Source organism: Podarcis raffonei, chromosome 5, assembly GCF_027172205.1.
Source record: "Podarcis raffonei isolate rPodRaf1 chromosome 5, rPodRaf1.pri, whole genome shotgun sequence".
NCBI lineage: Eukaryota > Metazoa > Chordata > Lepidosauria > Squamata > Lacertidae > Podarcis > Podarcis raffonei.
Window position 1 is genome coordinate 60,085,987 of NC_070606.1, and position 24,423 is coordinate 60,110,409.

A 24,423-nucleotide genomic window follows, 5' to 3' on the forward strand; every position below is an offset into this window, starting at 1 on the left:
TGGGTTCTGGACCTGTCTGGCACTAGCCCCGGTCCCTTCACTGTCCCTCCAGCCCCGTGTTCGCCCCCCCTCCCCCACAGCACCCTTGCCTACACGCAGCCCTGGAAAGTCGCAGCAATGCCAGTTCAGCCCTGCCGGAAGCTAATAAAGCAGAGGAGTAACGGAGTGAATCCATATGGCTTTAATATGCGACATTAAAAGGTAATGGGAAAATCAATCCCAGCAACAGCAGGGTTCCCTCCGCAGCAAGTGCAACAAAGGCACCAGCCGTATTTGTTTGGCAGTGCCAGGGGAGCTGGAGGTGTCAGGTGCTGCACGCCTCACGCTGTGCCAGGGTTTCATGTGTTGTGACAAGTCATGGGATATTCATTTGGCAGCGGCTCCCATTTTAAATGTTGAATAATTGAAGCACCATACAAGGAGAATAGAGATCTCGAGGTTTGCAATTCTCCTCGGCGCAGCTGTTTTTGTACAAAGCGTCACCTGTTGTTATTTCCACTATTTGCGTCGTGCCGTCCTAAATAATGCCCAGGAAAGTGTGTGTGCGTGAGTATTTTGGATGCAAGATGTACCTGAGCTGCAATAGCAGGGAGCTGGGGACTTTGCAATTCTGGCTACTGCCCAAGTGAGGATCCTGGGCTGTTGAAACCCAGCTTAGCAGTTATGACATATACACCCACCCTAACTGCTGCCATCTGGGGCCTGGTGCCAGGGGTTCCTGTGGCTTACAAAGGTATTGTGTTGGCTCCATGAGCCTTGTGCCGACTTTATCCCAGTTCCCAGTAACTCCAACCGACAGGTTAAAAACACACAAAGAGTCCTACTAGGTGAGGCCAAAGGCCCATCCATCGAGCATCCTGGTATATCACAGAGGTCAGCCAGGTGACTCTGGGAAACTGGCAAGCAGAACTGAAGCACAAGAGCACTCTCCCCTTGTGTGGTTTCCAGCAATTGGTATTCAGAAGTGTTATGGCCTCCAACTGTGGAGGCAGAGCATAGCCATCTTGGTGAGTAGCCTTTGATAGCCCTCTCCTCCATGTACAATGCCTGTGGGAAGAGTCCACAAGCAGGGCATGCATGCAAGCTGGATAGCTCAGTCAGTAGAGCACGAAACTCTTAATCTCAAGGTCATGGGTTCGAGCACTATGTCGGGTGAAAGACTTCTGAGTTGCAGGGGGTTGGACTAGTTGACCCTCGTGGTCCCTTCCAATTCTATGATTCTACGAAGGGAGACCAGATCACCCACTATGTTGAGTGTTCTGTATCTGAATTCAGGTATCATTCTGGCAAAGAGCGAGGTGGGATAGAGACAGGTAGAGGGAACGATAGTTGTGTACCCCATGGGATTTGGGAACATCTTCAGTGAAGCCTCCAAAGGAACTGGTGCTGGCAGTGTCGGCCCCAAATAATTCAAAACTCCTTTGATCAGTAATGAGAAGAACCAAGAAGAGGGTTGAATTTGGAGCTGGAATTTGAAACTACCGTGGGTGGATGAAAGGGGTGTATGTTTGTGTGTATATGCATGCGTGTCTGTGCCCTGACGTACATGTGCAAATGCAAGGTTGAATTATTAAGCGCTGAAGAGGCATTCATATCCCAGGAGCGAAGGGCAGGAGTTATCGCCGTTATTACATCCTCTCTCTGCTAGAGAAATGGAAGCTTATCGCCTCCATCAGTAAAACTTCCCTGCTTAGTAAATTAAACACAGCACAAAACAGCACACAGGCCAGGATCACCTGTGCTAGCTGCTGCCGGAATGCACAACAGGGCACCTGGTGTCTATGCTGCAGAGTGTGTGGCATGGAGTTCCCCCCACTGCAGGCGTTCTGTGTATTCTCTTATGATGATGCCAAGCTGGCAACTCAATAGAAGCCTCTGAATGGATCATAATGGCACCGTCTTTGTTGCATTACCTAATCCTTTGCTCCAGAGCGACCTGTCCCTCCTGGAGTGAATTTATGCTGCTGGTTTGGATGCAGCCTCCCCCTCTCCCCCTCCCTCACAATTTGACCCTGGCTTCCAAGCAAACTTTTATGGGCCCCCCAACGCAGGATCTCAGTCAAGGGGAATTTGCTCAGAAGCAATACCTCTGCTTGCACCGTACACCAGATCTGGGGGCTTGGTTAGAGTCCTGGGGGGTTGGGGTGAGGGAGGTGAAGAGACAAGGCGTGGCTGCAGGGAAGTGTTGAGCAGGTGGAGGGTGCTGTGTGCTCAAGGCTGCGATAACTGCTCTTTCATTACCCGAGAGACAGATTAATCAAATAATAATTAACTTTGCTGCCTGCAGGGGGGGGGGGCCTAATACACAAACATCTCCGGCTCCCTAGACTCAGGTCCCTCGACTTGGGAGTGATCCAGTAAGGGAGTGAATCCTGCACGTTCTTCCTCCTGTCCCCCAACCTCTTCAAATTGGCCACAGCAGGGCCCCCAGAGACACAACAGCTGGCACAGCTGTCCTAATGAGCACTGCTACGTTTCGCAGGGGAACAAAGTCATTGCTCAACTGTATGTTTTAATTTTCTTAAACATATGCGCATTTGGGGGAAAAAGGCATATTGGTAAGGTTGAATAAAGACAAAACAGTGGCCCACCCCCCACCCTCACCACCCCACGCTACTTCAAAGCAGACCCGTTAAAACAGAGCAAGATGGCAAACCTATCTTTGTTCTGCTCTGATAAATCCAGAGCTGCTTTATTGGGGTGTGTTTGTTCCATAGGCGGGGAGCAACTGGTACTAGGTGTGGCACTCTGCTCACCGATTATGGAGGGAGATGTTCTAGTTGTTGCTGCTGCTTCCAAGCACACATAACGAAGTGTGTATTTTTCCTCATCAATTGTAAAGCACATGTTTTGCATACGGCTTTTACCATGACCATGTTGGGGAAAATGTCAAAGGTGTGGAATATACATTGAAGGCATGTCACCAGGGTTCTTTCGTACACTCCCTGTTCTAAGGTTATTGTTTTTAAGCAACACAGGAATCTTGGTTGCTGCCTGCTCCCCGTAAGCAGATGTGGAGCTTGTTTGTGCTGGCTTCAAGGACATCACCATGTAACCGTGGGCATATGTCTTTCATCACAACAATTACAATCTCTCCTTCTCTTTCTCTCCCCGCCCCCCACCAAAAGACTAGCTCTGATCTAGTCTTGTCAGCACCTTCTCACTGAGGTGGTCAAAACCAGTGGTGTACTCAGGACAGGACTTTGGGACAGAGGTCTAGGACCCCACTCAGCAGAATATGAAGGAGGGCCCAGAAACGCAGGAAGCCTGGCTGCTTTCCCATTTCGAAGGAAGTCAAGCAAACAACATTAGTATTTAAAGAAGACTCAACAAGCCCAGAGTCTGAAATGATCTAACTACACCTTTAGTGCAAGCAGACAAACTGTGCTGAAGAGAAAATCTGCCACGAGCCTTGTAGTCCTGTGATAGTGGTAGAGGGTCTCTTAGCCAAAACATCTAAGCTCTTTAAATGAGCCTACAATGGATAAGGTGCTAAGCCAAAACCATGGTGGTAGCTTACAAGTAAGGTGGACGAGCCTGTTGATCTGGGTCTCTCATGTTTCCAACCTAAAGTGCAGTTTGCTCATTTCCACATCTATTTGTGAATGTCTCTTTTTTTAAAAAAAGCAGTAACCCAAACCCGCCTTTGTATGGTTTGTGCGTGCCAGCACTTGTCTTAGGCAATGGAGATTTGGTTGGAGCTGGCTCAGCATCAGATCTACTCCCAGTTGCTTCCCTGGAAGTGAGAAGCTCCTGTGCAACAGGAGAAGTCACTAGAGGCAGCACTTTGGCTGGAGAAGCTGAAGATTGCATGTCTGGAGGTGAGGCAATGGGAAGCACTTCTGAGAGCATGCCTGAGCCTCCTCTGGAGGGTGGATGACCCCCTAACCCACGAAGAGCCTCCCTAGAATCAAACAACTTTTGGGGATTGGAACCTGCAACCCAACCCTCCTAGGACCCTTCCTAGGGTCCTCCAGATCTAATTCCCCAAGCTCCCCCACTCCTCTTCAGGGTCTGACCACCCCTTCCATGACACCTCCATGGGACTCCTGACACTGGACTGCAGGCTGCCTCTGAAGAGACAAAACCCTCCCAAGTTGATTATTTCAAATCTATATCCCAGCCCTCAATCATACCACACTCGTGTCCAATTATGCTAAATTAAAATTTGTTTATTGATGATAGAAGAGATAATTGGATAGGATAAGGGAGAAACAAGATTAACTTACGCTGCAAAATGAAATAAAAACCCAGCTTGCCCCTTGCCTAGCATACAGATGCAGTAGTTCTCTTCCAGCATGACAGCCTATGCGAATGGGAATCTGGGTGATGTAGATGCCCACCTTGAATCTGTTCCATCAGTAAGAAAACTGGGCTGCTCTGAGGGCTTTTATGCCCTCCCTGGATTTGCATATGTGATGCTAGTAATCACACAGCTCTTCAGCACTTAAGAGTTCAGGTGATCCCCACTGCAAGAAAAGTAGGAAGCTACCTTATACCAAGTCAGACTATCCATCTAGCCCAGGGTTATCTACACTGACTGGCAGAGGCTCTCCAAGGTTTCAGGCAGGGGACATCCCCAGTTCTAACTGGAGATGCCAGGAATTGAAGTTGGGGAATTCTGCATTCAAAGGAGAGGTGCTCTATTGCTGAGCTACAGCCCTTCTCCAAATGGACAGGAATGATCCACCACTGACCCTTCCTCTATGCAGGATTCTTAGCCCCAGGCAATGTGAGATACATGCAAGTTTTTCTCAGGCATTTGCCATCCTCCACCTGTCCATTCCTCCCTAAGGACTGGCAGTGATGCTCAACCCAAACCCAGGATGCTCCAGAGGGCATGATGCGAAGGAGGCTAGCACCACTACCTCTGTGAAGATGACCACCAGAGCTGACCAGTTCCTCACAGTTCCTCACCTCTTCACTACAGAACATACCAAGTCTCACTTACGGAAAACCAGAGCAGTAGTTCTCTGAGGGTGGAGGTAAGCAAATAAGGAACAAATACACACTGGAAAAGAAATGAAAATGTCTGTACACTTCTGAGTCCAATACAAAAAATATCAAAAGAAAGGCCTTTTAAAGCTATACTTTTTTATCCATACATTTATTCAATAAATAAATACACTGGAATATCAACATCCCTACTTTACATTTCTAGGAGAGTTCAAGTGATTTGCAGTTTCCCATGGGCACTGAAGTTGTAGGAAGTGAAGAGGTGAGGAAACACAGACCCAAAAGGCCTATACTGACGCTGGGGGGAGCTGGGGGTGAGAAGAGTCCAGATTTCAAAAGGCATTCTGTGTATGTCCTTCTTTCGTAGACACTTTGTTTAGCCCTTCTAGTTCTTCTGGCATTGAAGACAGGGCTGCTGATAGGTGGGTACAGAGGACACTGGTGCATGAAATCCACTGTAAGCAAGGCCCCACGCCTGGCCCCTTGGCAGTGAATTCTGTGAGCACCCTTGCCTCTGTGTGGGAAAATGCCCTGTCGTGGCAGGCATTGACCCCGGAAGTAGAGTCCCTCAGAACTGGGCCATGGCATGCCGGGAAGTGGGAGTTAATGAATCATGATTTAATGGCACTTCCACAGCCTCCCCCTTGTGTGAGGAAGATGTCGGCCCATCTACCTCCTTTCCTGAAAGGAGTGGGGACACCCTGCCTGGCAGAGATTCAGTCATAGAGACATAGGCCCGGGCTAGCCTCTGACGCTGAGACAGAAACCCCAAATGGTCCAGACCAACCTACACAGTTCACCAGACAGGGTCTCAGACAGGAAAGTCTTCCTTCAAACTCTTCTAATGATTGGCTTTAACTGGAGACGACAGTGAGAAATGGAACCTGGGACCTTATATGTATAAACACTCTGTCACAGAGAGGGAGGTTATTACAGTATCAGAACTGGAATCCTGGGGAGTCTGCATAGCAAAGGAACGGAAGGCTGTAGAGACGGCAGTGGTGCAGGAGCAACACCAACGCCCTCCTTGTTCGCTGGCCTAAGGTATGGCTTGACTGGTTGACCTGGGCCATAAAAAGTGGCACTCTGCATTTCACCAGGTGTGTACAATTAGCTGGCAGTTCCCTGGTTTTGTTGAACCTTGGAAGTCAGGGCGAAGTTGGTGTTCAAGATGAGGAATGGGAAAAGGGAAAATCCTTGTTCAAAATGCGGAGGCTGGTCTAGCATCGGGATATGAGACAGTAGAGGCGAGAACAGAGTTTGATAAGAGAAGTTATATGATTAAGATACAAAGGATTGTGGAGCAGTAGGACATCTCTCGTTCACACGAGGTATACTTGCCCAGCGACATCACAGAAGAAGAAATAATAGAACAAAAAAGGTAGAAATTGTAGGAACAAAACTACTGTATCTTGTGGATTGAGAGGGAGCCAGGTGTTATGGTACCAGGGGAAAATCCTGGCATGGGAGTGTGCATCCTAACTGGGAGGTGTCAGCATGCTTCTACCGAGGTCCAGAAAAACCAATTTGTTGGTGATATGGGTCTGATGACTTTAGCACAGTAATTTGTAACTCCCAGAGGTTCTCAGCTAATAATCGGGTAAGGTCCAAGGAAGTTAAAGACGCAACTCTTCTGCGCAGAGTCTTAACCCAGAGCTAGATCCTGACAATCCCATAAATCTTGGCTACGTGTGCCTCCCAGTCGCACTCCCTGTTGGCTCCAGTTTTACTCAAAACATGTGCATTTTCAGTGTTGTCAGTGCCTTGTTATCAGCATCAGCCTTCCAGCTTTGGCAGTTCTCAAGAGATCCTGCCGGTTGGTGCTTGTGTGACACTGCAATGTGGCATTGCCATTCTTCAGTTACACATGAACACGCTCACCAGAATCAGATAAGCAGCATCAAACAGAAGTGTTCAGAGAGAAAAGAAGTTCAGGAGAAAAAGGTAGTCTCCTTTTAGCCTGAATACCTGGGGGACTTAGCATTCCACATGGGTCAGTCTTTTATGCCCTAGATCTCCGTCACATCATAAAACATCAAAAAAGCTTCCGGTACAAGCTTCAGTACAAGGCAGAACCACCAGCCTCCAGAAAATCAGCTTACAATGTGCCACAAACCAGCTGTGGACGCATCACAGATGGGAGCCTACAAGATAAATAGCTCAAGGAGACTCAAGCTAATGAGCCAGGCCCCCTTTTGCAGAGGGGACTACTTCCTGGCCCATATATGATAAGCAGCTAGTCCCTATATCATTCAATTACAGCAAACAACTTATTTATTTATTGTGACAGTGCCAGGCCCAGGGGTGTGATGGAATCCCAGTTACAACTGGCTTATTTAATTGACCCTCAGTACTAATCGTTGACATGGACTAGGGAACATAATATCTTTTGTGGCAATATTGGTGGGGCAATAACGTGTCTAGACCATAGCTGTCAACCTTCCCTTTTTTTGGTGGGAAATCCCCTTATTCCAGCGCCGTTTCCCACTGCTTCCTGCTGCTATCCCGGATTGTTAGATATCCTGTAGACTGTCCCCAGCACAGGTGAGGCTGCTGATCCCTTATTTTCGAGGCTGCTGATCCCTTATTTTCGAGGCTGCTGATCCCTTATTTTCAAATCTGAAAGTTGACAGCTATGGTCTAGATGCTACATTTTGTCACAGTCAAAGCAAGGCCATTGTTGGAGGTTTCAGGTAGGTCTCCTAGATGGCTTTACACCCATGGCCAGCTCTACCAGGAAATAGTGAGACAGTCACCTCAACTGAAACAAAGGGAGCCTACAGACCTAGGTGTGGCATATGGCCCACCCTGCCCCACCCCCACCCTTCTGTCCTCAGGTGCTGTAGAAGACCCTGTCCCATGCCTAATGTCAGAGTAAGATTTAACTGTGTTGGGGGGGGGAGAGTTGTATCTGGAGTTGTCAGTTGAAATTAGTCTTGTACTCTGAACTTTGGTTGAATGGAGACATGGCTTACTAGGACTTAACTCTGGAACAATAAATGCTACTGCTGCAGCTGTTCCGGTTTGTGGCATTTGCCCTCCTCACAGACCAGTGAGGTAGCCTGGACTGGTGTGATTTATTCAGCAGTAGTTGTCAATGGAGCTGGCTGGGTGCATAGTAGAGACACCACTGAAAAATATTGGAATGGCACAGAAGGTGTGGCTTTTGTCCTGCAACTTAGATTTCTGAAAGAGAAATCACAGAGAATTTCACGATAATCCTAAATATGTTTTTACTGAAGTTATGGCCTATTGATTGAGTTGAAGGTTCTCCGCCCCCACTCCAATTCTATCACCTGCAGCAGGTGAAAGTGAGCCCATGAGGACCTACCGACTCTTTATATATATAAAAAGAGACTTGTGGCGTCTTACAGTCTAACATGTTTACTGTATTTCACAATAAACCTGTCAGTCTTTAAGATGCCACAGGAGTGTTGCTTTTTGCTGCAACAGCTTCATAGCAGTTTTTTTTTTGGGGGGGGGGTTGAATTTATTTTTGTGATGATCCCCCGAGCTACTGCTTTTAGAAGCCTATTGTTGGCAATATCTGTCTCAATAGACAATGGAGTGCGCCTCCGGGGGGTGAAGTCAAACCACTGTGTTAGTAGCACCAAAGTGACCTTCCTCGGGTGCAAGTCTGGGCAATGTATGGAGGTCCTGGGCTGCCCAGAGGCAAGTCGCTGCTCTCAGCCTTATTGATGTGGCTCAAAGGAAAGCAGAGCAATACATTGGGCACCACTTTGACTGCAGGAATTGCCCGGAGGAGGCCTACAAGACACCACCCAATCATCTTAGGGATTCCACTCCAGATTTCCACCCAAAGATATCCTGCAAGGCAGTGGAGTTGTGGAAAGTATATAGATTTATTATTATAAAAAGTACTCTGAGCATGTGCAAAGTGCCTTTCCTTAAGCAACCACACATATGTTCCACAGTGCAGGCGGTGGGCTTTCCATCTTCAGGATTTACCTACGTGGGACCTTTCACACGACCCAAATACCTTGATTGACTTTGGGTGCTGAGGGCACACCAAGTTTCCCTCAAATATATGCCCGGAAGCGCGCCTTCTGCTTCCTCGGGGATTGCAAAGAGTACGTGTGAACAGATGCAGATGCTTTCCCCCCGCTGATGACAGAAACGCACGTGTGATTCATGGGGGGCGGGTGTGTGGGAATGCTTTATAGGTTCCGGACAGCCGCGTTACACCCCAGCACTGCAGTCGATGGCAGCACGGAGAGCCGACTGCGCGAATGCCACTGGGTCGTTTCGTGGGCGCTGTGAACGGCATCCGCCAAAGCAAAGAGACAGAACGCGATGGAACGAGAAGACGCTTGCGGATCAGGCGCTCCTACACCCCTACGGACTACATTTCCCAGCATTCCTCGCCATGGAGGGGCGGGGCCAGACGGGGGCGGGCGGAAGCGGCGAAGGCGGAAGCAACAGAGCCAGCACGACCCTGCCGTGCGCCCGGTAACTTGTCTCTTCCCCACCCCCCAAACTTTCCTATATCGGGTCCTAAAAGCAACATATTTGCCTCCCTCCTGCCCTTTCCCCACTTTAGGACTGGACTCCCCTAATATCGACACCTTTTGCTGTTGGTCCTCCCCCCCATCCCGCGGTGTTCCTCCATCCCATAATGTGACGGAGGCTATTACTGCGTCCTCCCCGCAGAAGCTTATTGCACTCTAGCAACAGGTGGGGAGCAGTTTATTTCCACGAAGGAAGCGGCTGGGGCTTAAACTTTAGATAGTTGAGTCGTCTCTGCATGTAATATCCAAAATCACTTTTATCCATATAAAGCAATAGGACAGGCGGGTTGTATTTTTACCTGGAAGCCCCACGCGGACTGGAAAACCTTGCCCCGTGGTTCAGGTGGGGCCCGGGTCGTGCTGTGGTTGCTGTCCAGGGAGATTCAGCCTTGTGTTAGAACTTTTCCAGACGGGCGTCGTGTTTGCGCATCACAAGGGCAGTTGTTCAAAGGGATCCGGGCCTCTTCCTTCAAGTTCACACTTCTGCCGTGGGGTTATTGCATTTCCCCATCGCGCATGCCGCAGCGCTTTGTCACTGGGTAAATCTTTCTTTCCTTAGAAGCTTGTGAATTACCTCGTGAAATACAGTTTTGCAGTTATGATGAGCTTCGGTTGGATAATGCCTGTGACATCAGTGGCACTGGGGAACACAACTCTTCCTGATGTTTGTGCCGTTTTAGAGAACTCTTTTTAAAGTCATATTTGCCTTTCATTGCTTTTTTAATCGGGAAGATGGTGTGATTCCAGATAGGTGTTGTCTTGATAGTTGCTTAAATGCTGACTGCTTCTTGTCTCTGGTACTGGAACACACACACACACCAGATCCACGAGGTTTCTGTTGCTTGTTATTTTTTTAAAAATTGCTGCTCCTACTCACCCCCCAAATCAACGTGGTATTTTCCCCACCAGCAGCAAGTCTATTCTATGGCTGAAATCCTATGTATCATATCTCAATGGAAAAGGCATTTAAAAGCTGTGGTGAAAGGATTCAAGATGCTTATGTAAATTTTAACATCCTTTTTAGTGGGCAAATAGCAACTGTCCACTAAGAGATCTTAGTTAATTTTGCAACAAGTCATAGGAGAAGAAGTAGCCCCTTAGATACATTGGCTCAGTTTCTTAAAGCCTTCTAGTTCACAACCAGCCTGATGCCTGGAAGATAATAGAAGCCAGTACAAATATATGCATCTGGGTAAATTTCCTTTGTGTAAGAGTGATAAAAGAATTTCAGTTATCCCCCACTGCCCTGCATGATATTCAGTTATCTCTGTCTATAGTTTGTGTGGGATGTGAAAGTATCCATGACTAGCCCTGGAATAGATTAGATTAATGCTGTGATAGTGGGGGGGGGCCTTCAATAGACTACAGCTCCCATGATTCCTAACCATCGGCTGTTCGGTGTGTCGTTGAGGGGAACTGGAGTCCAGCAATAACTGGACAGGTTACCCATCCTGGTACAATGAACTGTCTTTGAAACTGATTTCCCCCCACCACACATCCAGACTCCTGGTTCTAGGAACCCTCTTGCCTGGAGCAGTCTCAGAGACTTTGTGCTCCTTACCTTACGTGGGTCTCCTGCTCTGAGTTCTGGCAGTGCTTTGTGTCCTCCCTGCCTTTTAACTGGTGCTGCATTTTGGGAAGGTCATCACTGCCCCTCACCCACCAGGTGAGGCCTTTTCCTGTGCATTTTGGACAGGGGAAAATTATGTGAGCAGCAGCTATAACCCTTTTGGGTACAATGGATGAGCCATGGTAACCGCCGGGCCTTTATTGAATTAGAAAGAAATTCTGTTTGTCAGAGCCACTGCAGGAGGGAAGTTATATGGTGTCCCTCAGAAGAGCTGCGGCGTACCTCCCTCCTCTCCTGACGCACTCATAGTCCCAGGCACTCGATGCCTCATAAAACACACATCCCTTCGCTCCCAGCCACCAGGCTGTGTTTTTCACTGTCTCCTGCTAGTGCATGCCATAAGTGCCATTTTTCATTGTGGTGTTTTCAGCTCTCTTGTCTTGTTCACAGGCGGCTGCTGGTGACCAGCTGTGTGGTGGATCATTTTCTGGCAAGAACAGTGCTTGTGCTGGAATTCAGATGGGGAGAAGTGTTGGGTAGTCCTTCAGTAAGGAGAGGCCAGGATTTAGTTAGGGGCATAAACGTGGTTTTGCTGACAAGTTGGTGTGTACATGACCAGGCTTATGAACTTTGCAGATTCTTTCATTAGGCAAGCACATGTAGCAACTACTAAGCCTGAGCAGTGTATAAATTATGTTATTTAAGGTGGATTCCAGTAACCTATGCCTAGCTGTGTGCTGCTTTTCTGTGATTTAGATCCTTTTGTTATTTCAGATTACAATCAAAATAAAAAAAACTTAGGACTCTGCTGTTGAGTACATTAATGAATCCCCAATATGGCAGCTCTGAGCATCATGGTGTCCTCAGACACCCTTCTGAGCACCTGCCTTTTTTGGCCATTTGTGATTTGGGGGGCGTTTCCCTGTTTTCCTCCCCAGTGTGTTGTTTTCTTTGGGATGCATGTAGGTATTCCACTTGTTTTAGGAGCATGTCTCTGGGCATCCCCAGTTCTTCTTTTGTGAAATGGGCATTTTGTGGTGCCCACTACAGTTTCTTAGATTTCCAAATGTGTCCCTGGCCCCAGAAGGTTGAAGGCCCCTAGTTGAATCCATTTTCTGAATAGCATTTAATGTATCATGTTATAACCTTTGGGCTCAATTTCATTTTCTCTTTCTCTCTCTCTGAACTCTGTTTTTTAAAGTTGTGAAACCCTATTTCCATTATGTGTCCCAAACCAAATCAACTGTGTTTCTCCACTCCTGTTAAAACGCTCAGTTCCTACTTGGGGGAAGAAATTCACACAATTAAGAGAGTGAGATGTAAGCATAGAGGTTCTGGGGGAGCACAAAGTGACTGGGGGGAAATTGCAAAGAGAGCAGCAAACAAATTAGATAACTGTCTCCCTCCCAGGTTTTCAAGATTTCCTCTGCAGCCTAGGAGACTCAGCACCTACTGTCCTTTGCAAAAATAGAATTCTGTGGATTCCAACTTCTGACCAGTGAACTCAGTTTTCTAATGGGTGAAGCTGTTGAAGCTGCAGCCCATGTTTGAGGAATTGTGGGCTTCACGTTTGCTGTGTGGGCTTCAAGTGGATGGGTGTGGGAAGGGCCAAGCAGGCATCCTTTGGCTTAGTGGGCATGAATTCTTCTCAGGAGTGTGGGTACTAGGGCCGGGTCATGAAGGGCAAGCAGTACAGCCAGCTTCTCACTGTGAGGCCTGTCAGCTGTCCTGCAAGAGCTGCCACTAGGGATGGCTTGAGGCCCCCTGCCATCCCTCTTTAGGCTTTGCAGTCTTGGTGAGCCTATACGGACCCTGCACAACAGAAGGGCTGCTTCTTGTGGGAGAGGGACATACTGTGTGTTGAATATGGCTGTCTGAGCATGGAACTGAAGGAAAGGAGGAGCTTGCCTAAGGGATTCATGGAGGGGCATCTTGCACACGGGAGATCAAAGGCCTACCCACCACTGAGAATGTCACTTCCTTTGGCCTCTGGCTCTTTTAATCTGCCAGGTCTGCCCCACCAATTCCATCCACTTTGCCAGGTTCCTTTGGGCAAAGCTGATCTTCCTGATTGTGGGTGCACCTTGCCTGTCACCCCCCTTCCTCTGGGGTGTGATGTTTCCTCAGCCTGAAATAGCAGCAGCTCTTTCGTCATTGTCAGCTCATCTCCAATTTGCTCTCATCCTGTGTCTCTTTCCAGGTTTCTGTCCCTGCTCAGCGTCTGCATTTCCCGTCTCTGCAAGCTGTGCCTTGCCCGGCTGAATCGCGTCTTATTTCTAGCCTCCCTCACTTCCTTTGAATTATTTCCTTGTTCTCTCAGCTCTTTGCCGCAAATTCCCCTTTAGTGTCATCTGCAAATGTAATTGTCAGGCATTTGGGAAATAAAAATTGAGGAAACTTTCCCTGAAGTTCAGTTGCATCGAATTTTAATGCTGTTTCTCCACTCAGTATCTTTTTATAGCAATTCTGACGGAGTTGGTCTTGTGCTCTTTTAATCCTGGGTGCCCCTGATCCCATCACTGTCACTCGTTCTTCGTCTCCCCCTTCTCTTATACCCTGTATTGATGCTATGCTTAGAAGCAGACATTTTAGAAATTGCACGTCCCTTTCCTCTGCCGGAAACCCAGCCATGCTTAGGGAGAAGCTGCATTTAGAGGGCAATTAAAAAAAAGCAGCTAGGTGGGGAATGCAAGAACCAGCAATGCAAGGCGCCTCTTGCTTAGACCGCCCCCCCCTCCTGCCATTAGCAATAGCTTATCTGGGGTTCAGTCAGCTCATTAGCTAAACCTGATTTGGCCTGGTATGCATGTTATCAGGAGGTGCTGGTTTGAGATGTATATGTGCTGGATATTTTTTCCACAAGGTCATTCCTCTCATCTTTTTAAATAATCTTATTCCTGTTGGACTCCTTGTTATTTTCATCTCTCTCCCTTTTTATTGATGTGCTCTCTGGCTGGGCCTCTGCCCTTGATATATCTGTACAATCCTGCCTAATTCCCTTAGTTCTTTTGGTCAGACATTAATTCACTTTCCTCCGTGGTTGCATTGTCCTTTCCATGCAGCCTTAAAGGAATGCCATTGACTCCAGACCCCATTCTTATGTCGGACTGGTGTTAGTGCTTAACTCAGGAGACGGGCAACGGGCAGAAAATGAACTGCTTCCTCTGTTGTGTCTTATTATTTTTAAAGAGATTTGTCTTTGCATGTTTGGAATTGCCTCGTGAAGTGCAATTGATTCCCTGTTCTTTGTGTGGGTCTTTATAGTTCATTGGGGAATCAAGTATGGAGGGCAAGAGGGTTTTTTCCTGTTATAAAAGAAAAGAATGTGGAATAATATAGATGTGAAATTGTATGACTCTAAAAGGTGATTGAGAATCAGGGCAGGGGTGGGATATGGATCTCCTGCCATCCAGCTGGCTGGATTCAGAGCTACTTACTGGCTTTATGACAAGTGTTGCAAGTGTTCCTAAGGTGCAAGGGAGCATGACTGAGCCCCGAGGCAATGTTTTTCCGCTTCTGCTTTGCAGGCTGCTTCCTGATGGCAGTCAGCTCAGTCTTTTGCTGCTGAATGGGAAGCTTTACACTCTTGCTCCAACAGCAAGCGTAAATGATACGGTATTTATAGCCTTCCCTCAGACCACTGGATGAAAGATCCTGCAAGTGTTGTAGCCCTCCCCACCACAGAAGATACATCACCCTCTGCCCAGGAAGACTGGGGAAGGGGCATAATGGTTGGAGTGGTGCAGGGCAGCTTTGCCTTGCAGGGATTTCAAAACAGAGGTTTTTGAGCTGCCTGTAAGGAAGCATAAAGGCCCCCGAGGAAGGCGTGTTCTGGCCAAAGCACATTGGGCATCAATGACTAGTGCAATATTCTTCAGCATCCTGAGATTGGTTCTCCTGATTTTTTTTTTTTGTATTTTTCATTGGATGCTTCCCATTCTACCCACCCCCTCCCCGTGGCATTAACTGGTTCCTGACTGCTGAGTTTTGAATGTTGCCAGCTTTGGGTTTTATTAGACTTTTGGATACTGCTTGTAAGGAAGCTTCATCCCTGTCTAGAACCAACATTTCCTTTTTCCTGTACAGCAGCACAGATCTGAGTGCTAGGAGTTGCGATAATCCACACAGTCCATTGTCTCAACTGCTAGACTTTTGTTAGCTGTTCATAGGCATTCCCCTGGTCTACAATAATAATAATAATTTTTTATTTATACCCCGCCCTTCCTGGTTCAAAAACCGGGCTCAGGGCGGCTATCAACAAATTTAAAACACTTAATTATAAAAACAGCATAAAATACTGTATAAAAACATGAATAACAATAAAATTCAAAAATCAAAATCAATTAGATAATCCCCAGGGCTAGCTGGCTGAATTGGGCCAGCGAGGAGGCCAGGAGAGAATTAGTTGTGGAGTCTCAGAGCGTGCGATCTTCATAAAAGGGGAGGGGGAGGGAAGAGAAGGGAAATAAAAGGTGGGCTGTCCTTGGGGTGGGGAATGGGACTCTGATATTGGGGGTTGGCCCACTGCTGCTTTATTTATTGCTGAGAGCAGGTAGGTGGGATTTTTTGGTGTGTGTTTGATTATATTTAGCTTGTATAGTAAGGAACTTGGAGGAAAAGATTCTGCGCAGCCTCGTCATTCCTTTGCCAAGGTTTCCGTGCTGGGGAGGGGGAGGCACTCTTACCATGTGCCTGGAGACTAAATGAGTGGCGGTGTCCAAAGGGCTTTCTAATTTGGGCTGTTTGGAGTCTCCTTGCACTTCTCTCTCTTTTATTGGCGTTATTATTTTGGAAGAAGCACCCGTTCTGCAGCACGCCATAAAGAGTGACATTGTGCATGTGCGAGCGCTGAGTGACACCTGGTGCTGTCCCTCAAGGGCACTTTGCTGTTCCCCAAGCACCAATCAAGAGCCTCTCCCACTTTGCAGAAAGGAGGCGGGTGGGCAGGTGGAGTTCTGGTCACTGCTGAGCCCAGGGAGGGCAGCAGCCAAATCCCTCGGGCTGGCAAAGGAGCCGGCGTGAGCTTTGCTTCCTCAGTGCTCTGGGGCAAGGGAGATTTAGCACTGCCTTCCGTTCACTGCCTGGTCCAAGGGGTTGCCGTTTCTCTCCTGTGATCAAGGCTCTAAGGTTAAATATTCTATTGATGGAATTATGGATTGAGTGGAATCGGAAACCTCAAAGGCTAAAAATACAGTTTGCTGCCAGGAAACAATATAGGCTGCTGGGAGCTGCTGGGGTGCCACTTGAGCCTGTGCTGCAGCTGGTGTGGTGGATGGATTTCTGCTCTGGGGGTGTCCTGATTACACAGTAGGCTTCCCCTGTTTTTCCGATAAACAAACGAGTTCCCTGTTCCAAATAGCAGTGGCTTCAGGTCCCAGTCGCTCATCCTGGCTGTGTTCCTTTTACAGGATATCACTTGCTTTTTGCCAAGACAGGCGCGCCAATGGAATTATATTCTGAGGATGGCTTGTAGAGAAGGCTGTTTGTGTGCATTTTCATGTGGCACATCTGCTTGGGTTTTCTCTGATGCGGTTGCTGGGTGATTTAAATATATATTTATTTATTTTGCTAAGCTTGGGTCACTGTGGCATTCTGGGCTTCTGTTGCTCAGCAGGCTCAGTGGGCTTTGTCTTTTGTCTTATGTTTTTCGTTAGATCAGCCCCGTACAACCTGATGCCTGAGGACTGATGGCGGCTTAGTTGTGACCACCTGGGAGAATTCCAGATACCCCTTGGTGGTGATCCTTTCCCCTGCTGCTGCATAGGAAATCCCACCAAAAGGCCACTAGAACCTGAGCTTTCAGTGTCGCTTTGTCTGCACTCCATCTCAGAGGCATGTGAAGGAGTTGGCACCAGCTTTTCCAGTCGGCTTGCCGTGTCACCTGGCCTGCCTCAAGGTGCCTGTTGCTGGCAGAGTGGAAGCCAGCTGTGCTGTTGTCACTGAATTCCAAGAAGGGAAGAATAGATGTTGCAAGCAGAGGAACAGAAGCAAAGAAAGGCAGTGGAGGAAGAAAAGGGAGGGCAGGTGAATGGGCTCACAGAAAGTCTTATAGGGTGAGAAAAGAGGAAATGACTGGTTAATGAACAGAGGCCAGAGAAGAGGGCCATAGGGTGCTGATAGGAAAGAACATGGAGTGAAAGAAGTGAGGACCCTAAGAGACTTGATGTGATCCAGAAAAGGAAGAGCGTTTAAGGTACAGAGAGGAAAACAGGGAGTAAAAGTCATGGAGGCTGCAGGAAAATGGGGTAACTGAGAGCTAGATAAGAGCATTTGGAGAGAGAAAGAAGGAGTGGAGGGTCCACAGAATACTTTTGAGAGAGATGTAATGGTGCAGGGAGAGGATCGCACTTGAGATGGGATGCAGAGAGAGAAAAACATAACAGAGAATGGATTAAAAAGAAAACACGGTAAAACGAGAAGAAAAACGCTCATGTAGTTAGTGGTAAAAGCCTCCCTCAGAGTAAGCTGAGGTGCGTACCTTCATCTGCTTGAGAACCAACACCATTCTTTCAGTTTTGGCACAACGGCTGACTCAGCCTGGGAGCTGCCTTGTTGCTCCTGCGATTCTTCAGCTCCTGCCCTGCCCCTCGTTGCGGACGGAGGGCTTTAGCGCAGAAGTTAGTGCAGCAAGTTGGAAGTTACGTTGCTCGGTGTAGTGTGAAAAGGAGACACGCCAAGGGACACTGATTCGACCCTCTTGAGCATGAAATGGGTTGGTGCCGAGGCGTGGCGGGGGGCGTCTGATGGAGTGTGTAATAGACTGCGGATGCGAGGGAGATACAGGATCCAAAGGAATGGAATTTGTGAGCTGCAGTTTCTCTCCCTGCCCTTAAAAAACAAACAGAACAAAACAAATCTCTGCAGAGGCTGATGCGGTAGCCATGGCCTAGCTAGGCTTCCTGCAGCACAGGGCAGGGTACTTGAAATAATAATTTTCAAAAGCCCTCTGGCCCAGGTGAATGGCCCATCTACTCCAACATCCTGTTCTCACAGTGACCAGCCAGATGCCTGTGGGAAATCTGCAAGCAGGAACCAAGTGCAAGGGCACTCTCCTCTCCTGTTTCCATAATTCAGAAGCATTACTGCCTCCAGCCGTGGAGGCAAAGCCTACCTGTCAAGGCTAGTAGCCATTGACAGCCACATCCTCAATGAATTTGTTCAATCCTCTTTTAAAGCCAGGAGGTTGCTATCACTGTGTGAGTGAGTCCCATAGTTCAAATATATGTTGATGAGGCCAAGTGTTCATCTAGTCCAGCATGCTGCTTCTAAGTGTGGCCACCCAGTTTCTTCTGGGGCACCTGCAAGCCCAGGCGTCAAGGCCTCAGCTCTTCCCCATTCCTTAAGGTCCCCAAGTGGCAGTTATTCAGGGCCATGTTGCCTCTAAAGCTGTAAATTCCATTTAGCAATCCTGGGGAAATAGCTGCTGACTGACTTCCTCCTACTCCTCTGAAATTTCTCTAATCTCCTTTTGAAGCCCTCTAAGCCAGTGGTCATCACTATGTCCTTTGTGGCAGTCAATTTCCAGTTAATTATGCGTTGGGTGAATAAGAGCTTCCTTTTGTGTGTCCTGAATCTACTGCTAATTAGTTTTAATTGTGTGATCTGAGTTCTTGTGTTGTCAGAGAGGGAGGAAATATTCACTTTCTCCCTACCATTTGCATTTTAAAGGGTGGCCGAACCCCCTTTTAGCATGACCCTCAGGGGTCCCCTCCAACTCTGCAGTTCTATGATTCTGAGTCTCTACTCTTAAGTTGTCCTTCTCTGTACCTTTTTTAGCTCGACAGTATCATTTTAGAGATGGAGTAACCTGGGCTGTACAGTTTTGCCATCCTGTGAGCTGGATTTCATTTGATTGCCTGGATAAGGGCAGCTTGGCAAATGCTTTCACACGTGACACAACAAGCACAACTGCTGTGTGTACATTGATGTTACGCTAGTATTTCCATTTAATAAATGAATGTTGCATACCATCAGGATGGGTCTGGGAACTTGGGGCAGGGCTCCCAAATCTATGTCTACATTTTATGTGATGTCCACACTGTGTACATGTCCATCAGTGTACGTCTAATAGGTGTATTTGCCGCATAAAGGGTAGATGTTCCTAAAGAGGGTGCAACAAGGAGAACCAGAGGTGCTTGAAAAGGCTACAAATTCTGACTTCCGGAGGGTTTTAATGGGAGGCACGACCGGCTGTGGCTCTTCAGACCATAGCAAGGTGCAGGTTGTGCTGCTTTGTGATGAGAGATGGTGGCAGGGCCGTCTCGGCACAGATGATGGACGACTCTCCAGTCAGATGAGCAGTGGTGGGGTGGGAGGAGATAGACAGATAAGCCGTTTTCAGGAAGGCTTACAATTTGCAGGCTAAGTTTGGGCTATCTGAAAGTGTTGGCTCTGCACAAGACTTGTTGCATCAGTGGAGTGTAGGTCAGGGAAAGCCAACCTCCTTGTTCTCAGGACTACTCTATTCCCTGGACTGTACGTTGTCCAGAGCTGGAACAACCTGACCTCATGCCTGTCCAGATTCTGTAGTTAATTTGGGTTTGTAGATGCGGATAGCATGTGATCAGATGATACAGGATTATTAATAGGGAATGGGAACTGGGGCTGATTCTTTCAATAATAATAATAAAATTATACCCTGCCCATCTGGCTGGGTTTCCCCAGCCACTCTGGGCGACTCCCAACAGAATATTAAAATAGAATCAAACATTAAAAAGTTTCCTAAACAAGTGGCAGGTTGGCAGTGAAACAGACATAGACTCATTGTTTCTTTTTCCTGATGAGTAAAGCTGTGGTTTTCCTTCTAACAATGCAGTTCAAAATTTGGTAGCATTATTGGGACCTTATTAAGTTGCTTTGGGGGCCAGAGGCAGGCTGCCAGTTAGCTATTCCTGGTCTAGGTGATGAGAGGGTCACTAATACTGTTGATTAAAAAAAAATTGACTCTGTTCCAGAGCCCCCACTCCTTAAAATACGTATTGTATTCTTTGGGGTTTTGTTTCCAGACTTCCTGGTACTGAGTCTTGAGCTCTCGGATGCATTGCAGTCACGTCTTTTCTTTATCTCCATGATCATCAGGCCTAAAAAGCATTGAAGAGAACCTGAGACCCCCTTTGTTTCAGCAACTGTGACTGTAAGGAAGCACTGGAATCAGCAAATGTCAGCAGCCCTAAGATAATAAATGTCCCCAGATTCACTTTGCCATCTTGATGTTGGAATGTGGCTGGCCTGAGAGCAAGCCCAGTAGACTTTCAATCCTAAAAGCCGCCATTATGTTTTTAGGTGGGGAACTCTGCCTTTCTTCTTTCAGCCCTCCCATCTTCACTTTTCTGGGGCTCTTATGGCCTCTTCGGCTAAATGTTTGGGTTTCCGCAAGGCTGCCTCCGCTCTGCAGGGTCCCAGTTCTGTATCTGCCACCCAAATGGTTTTTGTAACGTGGTTATGAGCAGGGCTTTTGTGTGATGTTGCCCCTACCTAGCAGTAGCAGGCTTTGTTGCCGTGAGAGACCCCCAGAGCACCCAGTTAGCTGAGCGCAGCTCCTTGTTCACAGTGGGTGTGGCTGTTCGGAAAGAAATAGATTATATTTTGTGCTGAAAAATGACTCCTCTGGGCTGAAGCTGTCTTAATGATACGTTCTTTTCTCACCGAGTCAATAAAGATGAAGGGGACTATTCTGCAGGTGAAATTAGCTTATTGGAGAATGGAAAAGATCCAAGAGCTCTGCCTGCTTCTTGGTGAGGAAATGGATTGGTCTCTTTGCTAGACTCCTTACAATCTGTGTAAAAAGTTTGCCCCCGGGTGCAGGGGATAATGTTTTAGCAGCTTGACTACCGGCACCCGTGCTAACTTGTGCTGCATGAAAACCATTTTGTTCATCATCTAGGGAATCCTCGCCACCCTTCTAGTTTTCTGAAGAGTTGGTTAGGCTGCAGATCAGGCCTGAGGACACTGTGACCTTCCAGATGTTGTTAGTCTCCGATCAGCCCCAGATGGCATGGCTGACGGTCAGGGATGATTGGAGTTGTAGTCCAACAGCATCTGGAGGGCCCCATCTCTGCTTTAGAGTGAAGGTCCTGTGCAACTCAGGAGACAGCAGAAAAGGACTGTGTCCACCATCTTTGTCACTGTGTCTACTAGCAGTTTCATCCGACACCTGTCCAACAAGAACTTGAGCACAACTTGCCTTCAAGTGTAGAGCAGGCACCTTGCCCTGTGAATGCTCTCTTGGTTCTAGGGCTGAACAATATCTGGTTTTCAACATTACAATATATCACCAGCTAAACATCACGGTATACTGATATAGCACTGATATATGTGTCTGAAATAAGGCAAGAGCTCTGGCTTTTTCCTGCATCGTGATTTTTGCATAGTGCGTGCACATACATCATGATTTGCAATATATTGCCAGGTCAAAAATTATGAAACTGATATCACGATATGGACTTCGAACTGGTTTTGGAAGATCTATCTATCTATCAATATATCACCCAGCCCAACTTAGTTCCCACCTAAGGTTGAGTCAGCAGACAGTGAAGACAACTGTGGGAGCAGGTGAAGTAATAGCCACGTGCTGCATTCTGGGTAGAACAGGTTGCCCCAAATCCAGGGCACTGCATTTCAACCATGGCAGAATCTCACTGGAGTAGAGACTGGCGTTTGGCAAGGGTTCCCATTACCAGCACGATCCAGTGACTATGTGGTGCAAGGCCTACTTTTTTTTAACCCCTTAGATGTGTGCGCTTGCTATGGAATGAAGCAGACTGAAGTGCAGGCAGATGGAAGGTGCGGCATGAATGATCCGGCCGCCATGCCTGTGTTTTCATTTGGGGGGTGTTTGCTTCCATTGCCCTGTCTGAGGCTTCTGCGTGGCTCTCTGGCGGCGTTCCTGCCCCTCCAGGCTCTGGGCTGTACATACTGTCTGCTTGGCTGGGGAGGGATCTGTTTTCAGTTCAAATCAGCAGAGGGGAGAAGAAAGGGGAGAGAGAAGCAGGGGCGGGGAAGGTGAGCGGAGCCTAATGCACCGGAGGTGCCTCGGAAATGAGAACCTTGGATGAATTCCTGGCCCTATTGATTGGTATACAGTTTATGCATCCTGACATTCATAATCTTGGTCTGCTTCTGATGGTCCAGATTAATGGGCCCAGGGGCTGTCCATCCGTCACTTCCCATTAATTACTAGAGAGGTGTTTTTCCAGTGATTTACCTGACAGTGGGCCATGATGAATACCCCTAAACGGAGTGGGCAGTGATTAATCTTGCGGCCACACCCTTCCCCAACTCTTCCTTTCCCCCACAACCACAGGACAGACCCCCGAGCCATCCGTCTCCATAAATGTGGCCTGATGCATATTTATAGGGGCCTGGGGCCTGGCAGATAGCAGCCTTGCTGTTTGTGCCAAAGCTTATGAAAAATAAATCTCTCTGGCAAGAGGGGGGCCGCAAGTACCTGGGGCCTCAGGGTGGCGGTTAGCCTTGAAGGCTGTGTGGTCTGGGGTTTGAGGAAAGGGTCAAGGGGGCTTTAGCGAGAGGAAGAGAACGTGGCCTAGCAGCCGTCAATAGGACTGAGAGCCAGGATTCCTGGACTGCGCTCCTGCCGTTGAGAAAGAAGTAGGCGCCGTTGGTGATTAGAGCACCGATGCAGGGCTCACGGAGGGCAGTATGGCCTAGTGGGCTCGTGTGTGTGCCGCACACTTGCTCCTGACCCTAGATGAGCTGAAATGGAAGCCCTATAAGCCAGGATTTCCAAGTGTGTTTCACAAACCTGTTCCTAATTGGCTGCATGTGTGAACTTGGCCAGTCGTGTAGTTTTACCACTTGCAGAATGCACGTGAGACCCTTTACCAAAGTGGCATGAGGATGAGTGCCTGTTTTCAGTGTGGCTTGTGCTATCTGCAAGTGTAGAAACTGCATTGTGCTCCCAAAGGAACATGTCCTGGTAGGAGGAAAGCCTGTGCATTTTGGGTTTACATTTCTGAAACACTGAGCATGCGGGGTGCTGGTTGGTCTTTGATAGAGGCAGGGGTCCTGGGGATTCTGTCTCTACCTGCTCTGTCTAAGCGAGCACAGAAGGGCCAGCGCATCACTGGCTCATCATTTTACTGATCCTGTGTTGGTAACATCAAGTGGTGTTCTAGTTGGTGAGTGGCAAGTGAGCAAAAATGTGGGGGTCCTTGCACTACATGTTAGGCTTATTTCTAGCACTTCTGCATGCTTCTTATCCTCTCTATATCTTTTGAACCTTAGGGTTGGTGGCAGCTGGGCTGACTAAGGTCAAACCTAGACATTCACCTCCATAGGTACAAGAGCACTCCTTCCTCTTGCTAGTCCTAATATCCAGCTTTCTCCATAACTCATTTATCCCTTACTAGCATAACTCATCTGTGCTGCAGTCGTTAGACCCCTCATGCGCATGTAAGATGGGCTTGGTGTGGCAGCAGTCATTCCCATAAGCCTCATAGTCTGATGGGCTTCTCTTATCTGAAGTAAGAGAAGAGATGGGGCATGAATCTCCTTAGTTGTCGCTTGAGTGTGTCTATTGAGGTGGGGGATTAGGTGTCACCGTACATTAAACGGGGCAAGTTCAGCATATAGGCTTCACAGTAAGGTGTGTGGAGGTGACTAGATAGTGTCAGTAGGAAGGGGAAGATAGCACAAAGCCGATCTTGTTGCAGACATGTGATATGTTCACGGCAACATCTTTTGCTGCTGCTGCTTTATTAATGTGTGGACCTTAATTTAATACAGCACACACTATATATTTTCAGAAGTTTAGCTAACAGGAGATACAACGTGTTTAGCATATTCTGTAGATCTCTGGTTTGCAGAAGCTTAAATCTGTCCCTTAGGTGCTTGGCGGTTTAGGATTTATATGCTGCACTTATGGCATATCCATGGGAATGCAATTGCAAGGAGGAGATGGCACACCACAGCCCCCTCCCCTTGCCATTAGGGGTGGGGGAAGAGTGTACAAAGCAACACTCTGGCCTTCTTATCTAAGCACTGGAGACTTTGATGAGTGTCTGTATCATTTCCGCCTGGAGGCAGCAAGATTGGGACTTAGCAGGGGTTTGGTGTTGTTTTGCATTAGGAAGCAGGACGGGCTGCTTCCTGGATCGGCTGAAAGCCTAGGTTCCCGTCCAGATGGATGCAAGCAAATGGGTCATCACAGACTCTTTAAATTTCACCCAAATCTCTGGGTGTTCAAAGTTTGCATGCAACCTTGGTGGCTTGGACTCCTCATGTTGTTATTTATTTCTCCTTAACAGTTCTGGATCCAGAATTTGGGAGATCTTTGGGCAAGACTACTTGGCCAAACTATCTGTCCACCTACCCCAGCAACTGTCTGCACTGATAATAGCTCTCCAGGGT

The 24,423-nt window shown here is 47.8% G+C and overlaps 1 protein-coding gene across 4 annotated transcripts in view; it reads left to right on the forward strand.

Moving 5' to 3' along the window:
• Positions 1–5,942: 5,942 nt before the first annotated feature.
• R3HCC1L (R3H domain and coiled-coil containing 1 like) overlaps positions 5,943–24,423 on the forward strand; it is a 37,118-nt gene continuing 18,637 nt past the window's right edge. For 2 of the 4 annotated variants that reach the window (XM_053389515.1, XM_053389518.1), the window contains exon 1: positions 9,173–9,426. In XM_053389515.1, the coding sequence (XP_053245490.1) occupies positions 9,207–9,426 (220 nt within the window). In that variant the 5' untranslated portion in view covers positions 9,173–9,206. Of the gene's footprint in view, positions 6,057–9,172; positions 9,427–24,423 lie in introns of those variants that run through there. The other 2 variants (XM_053389517.1, XM_053389516.1) reach the window with 2 other exon arrangements.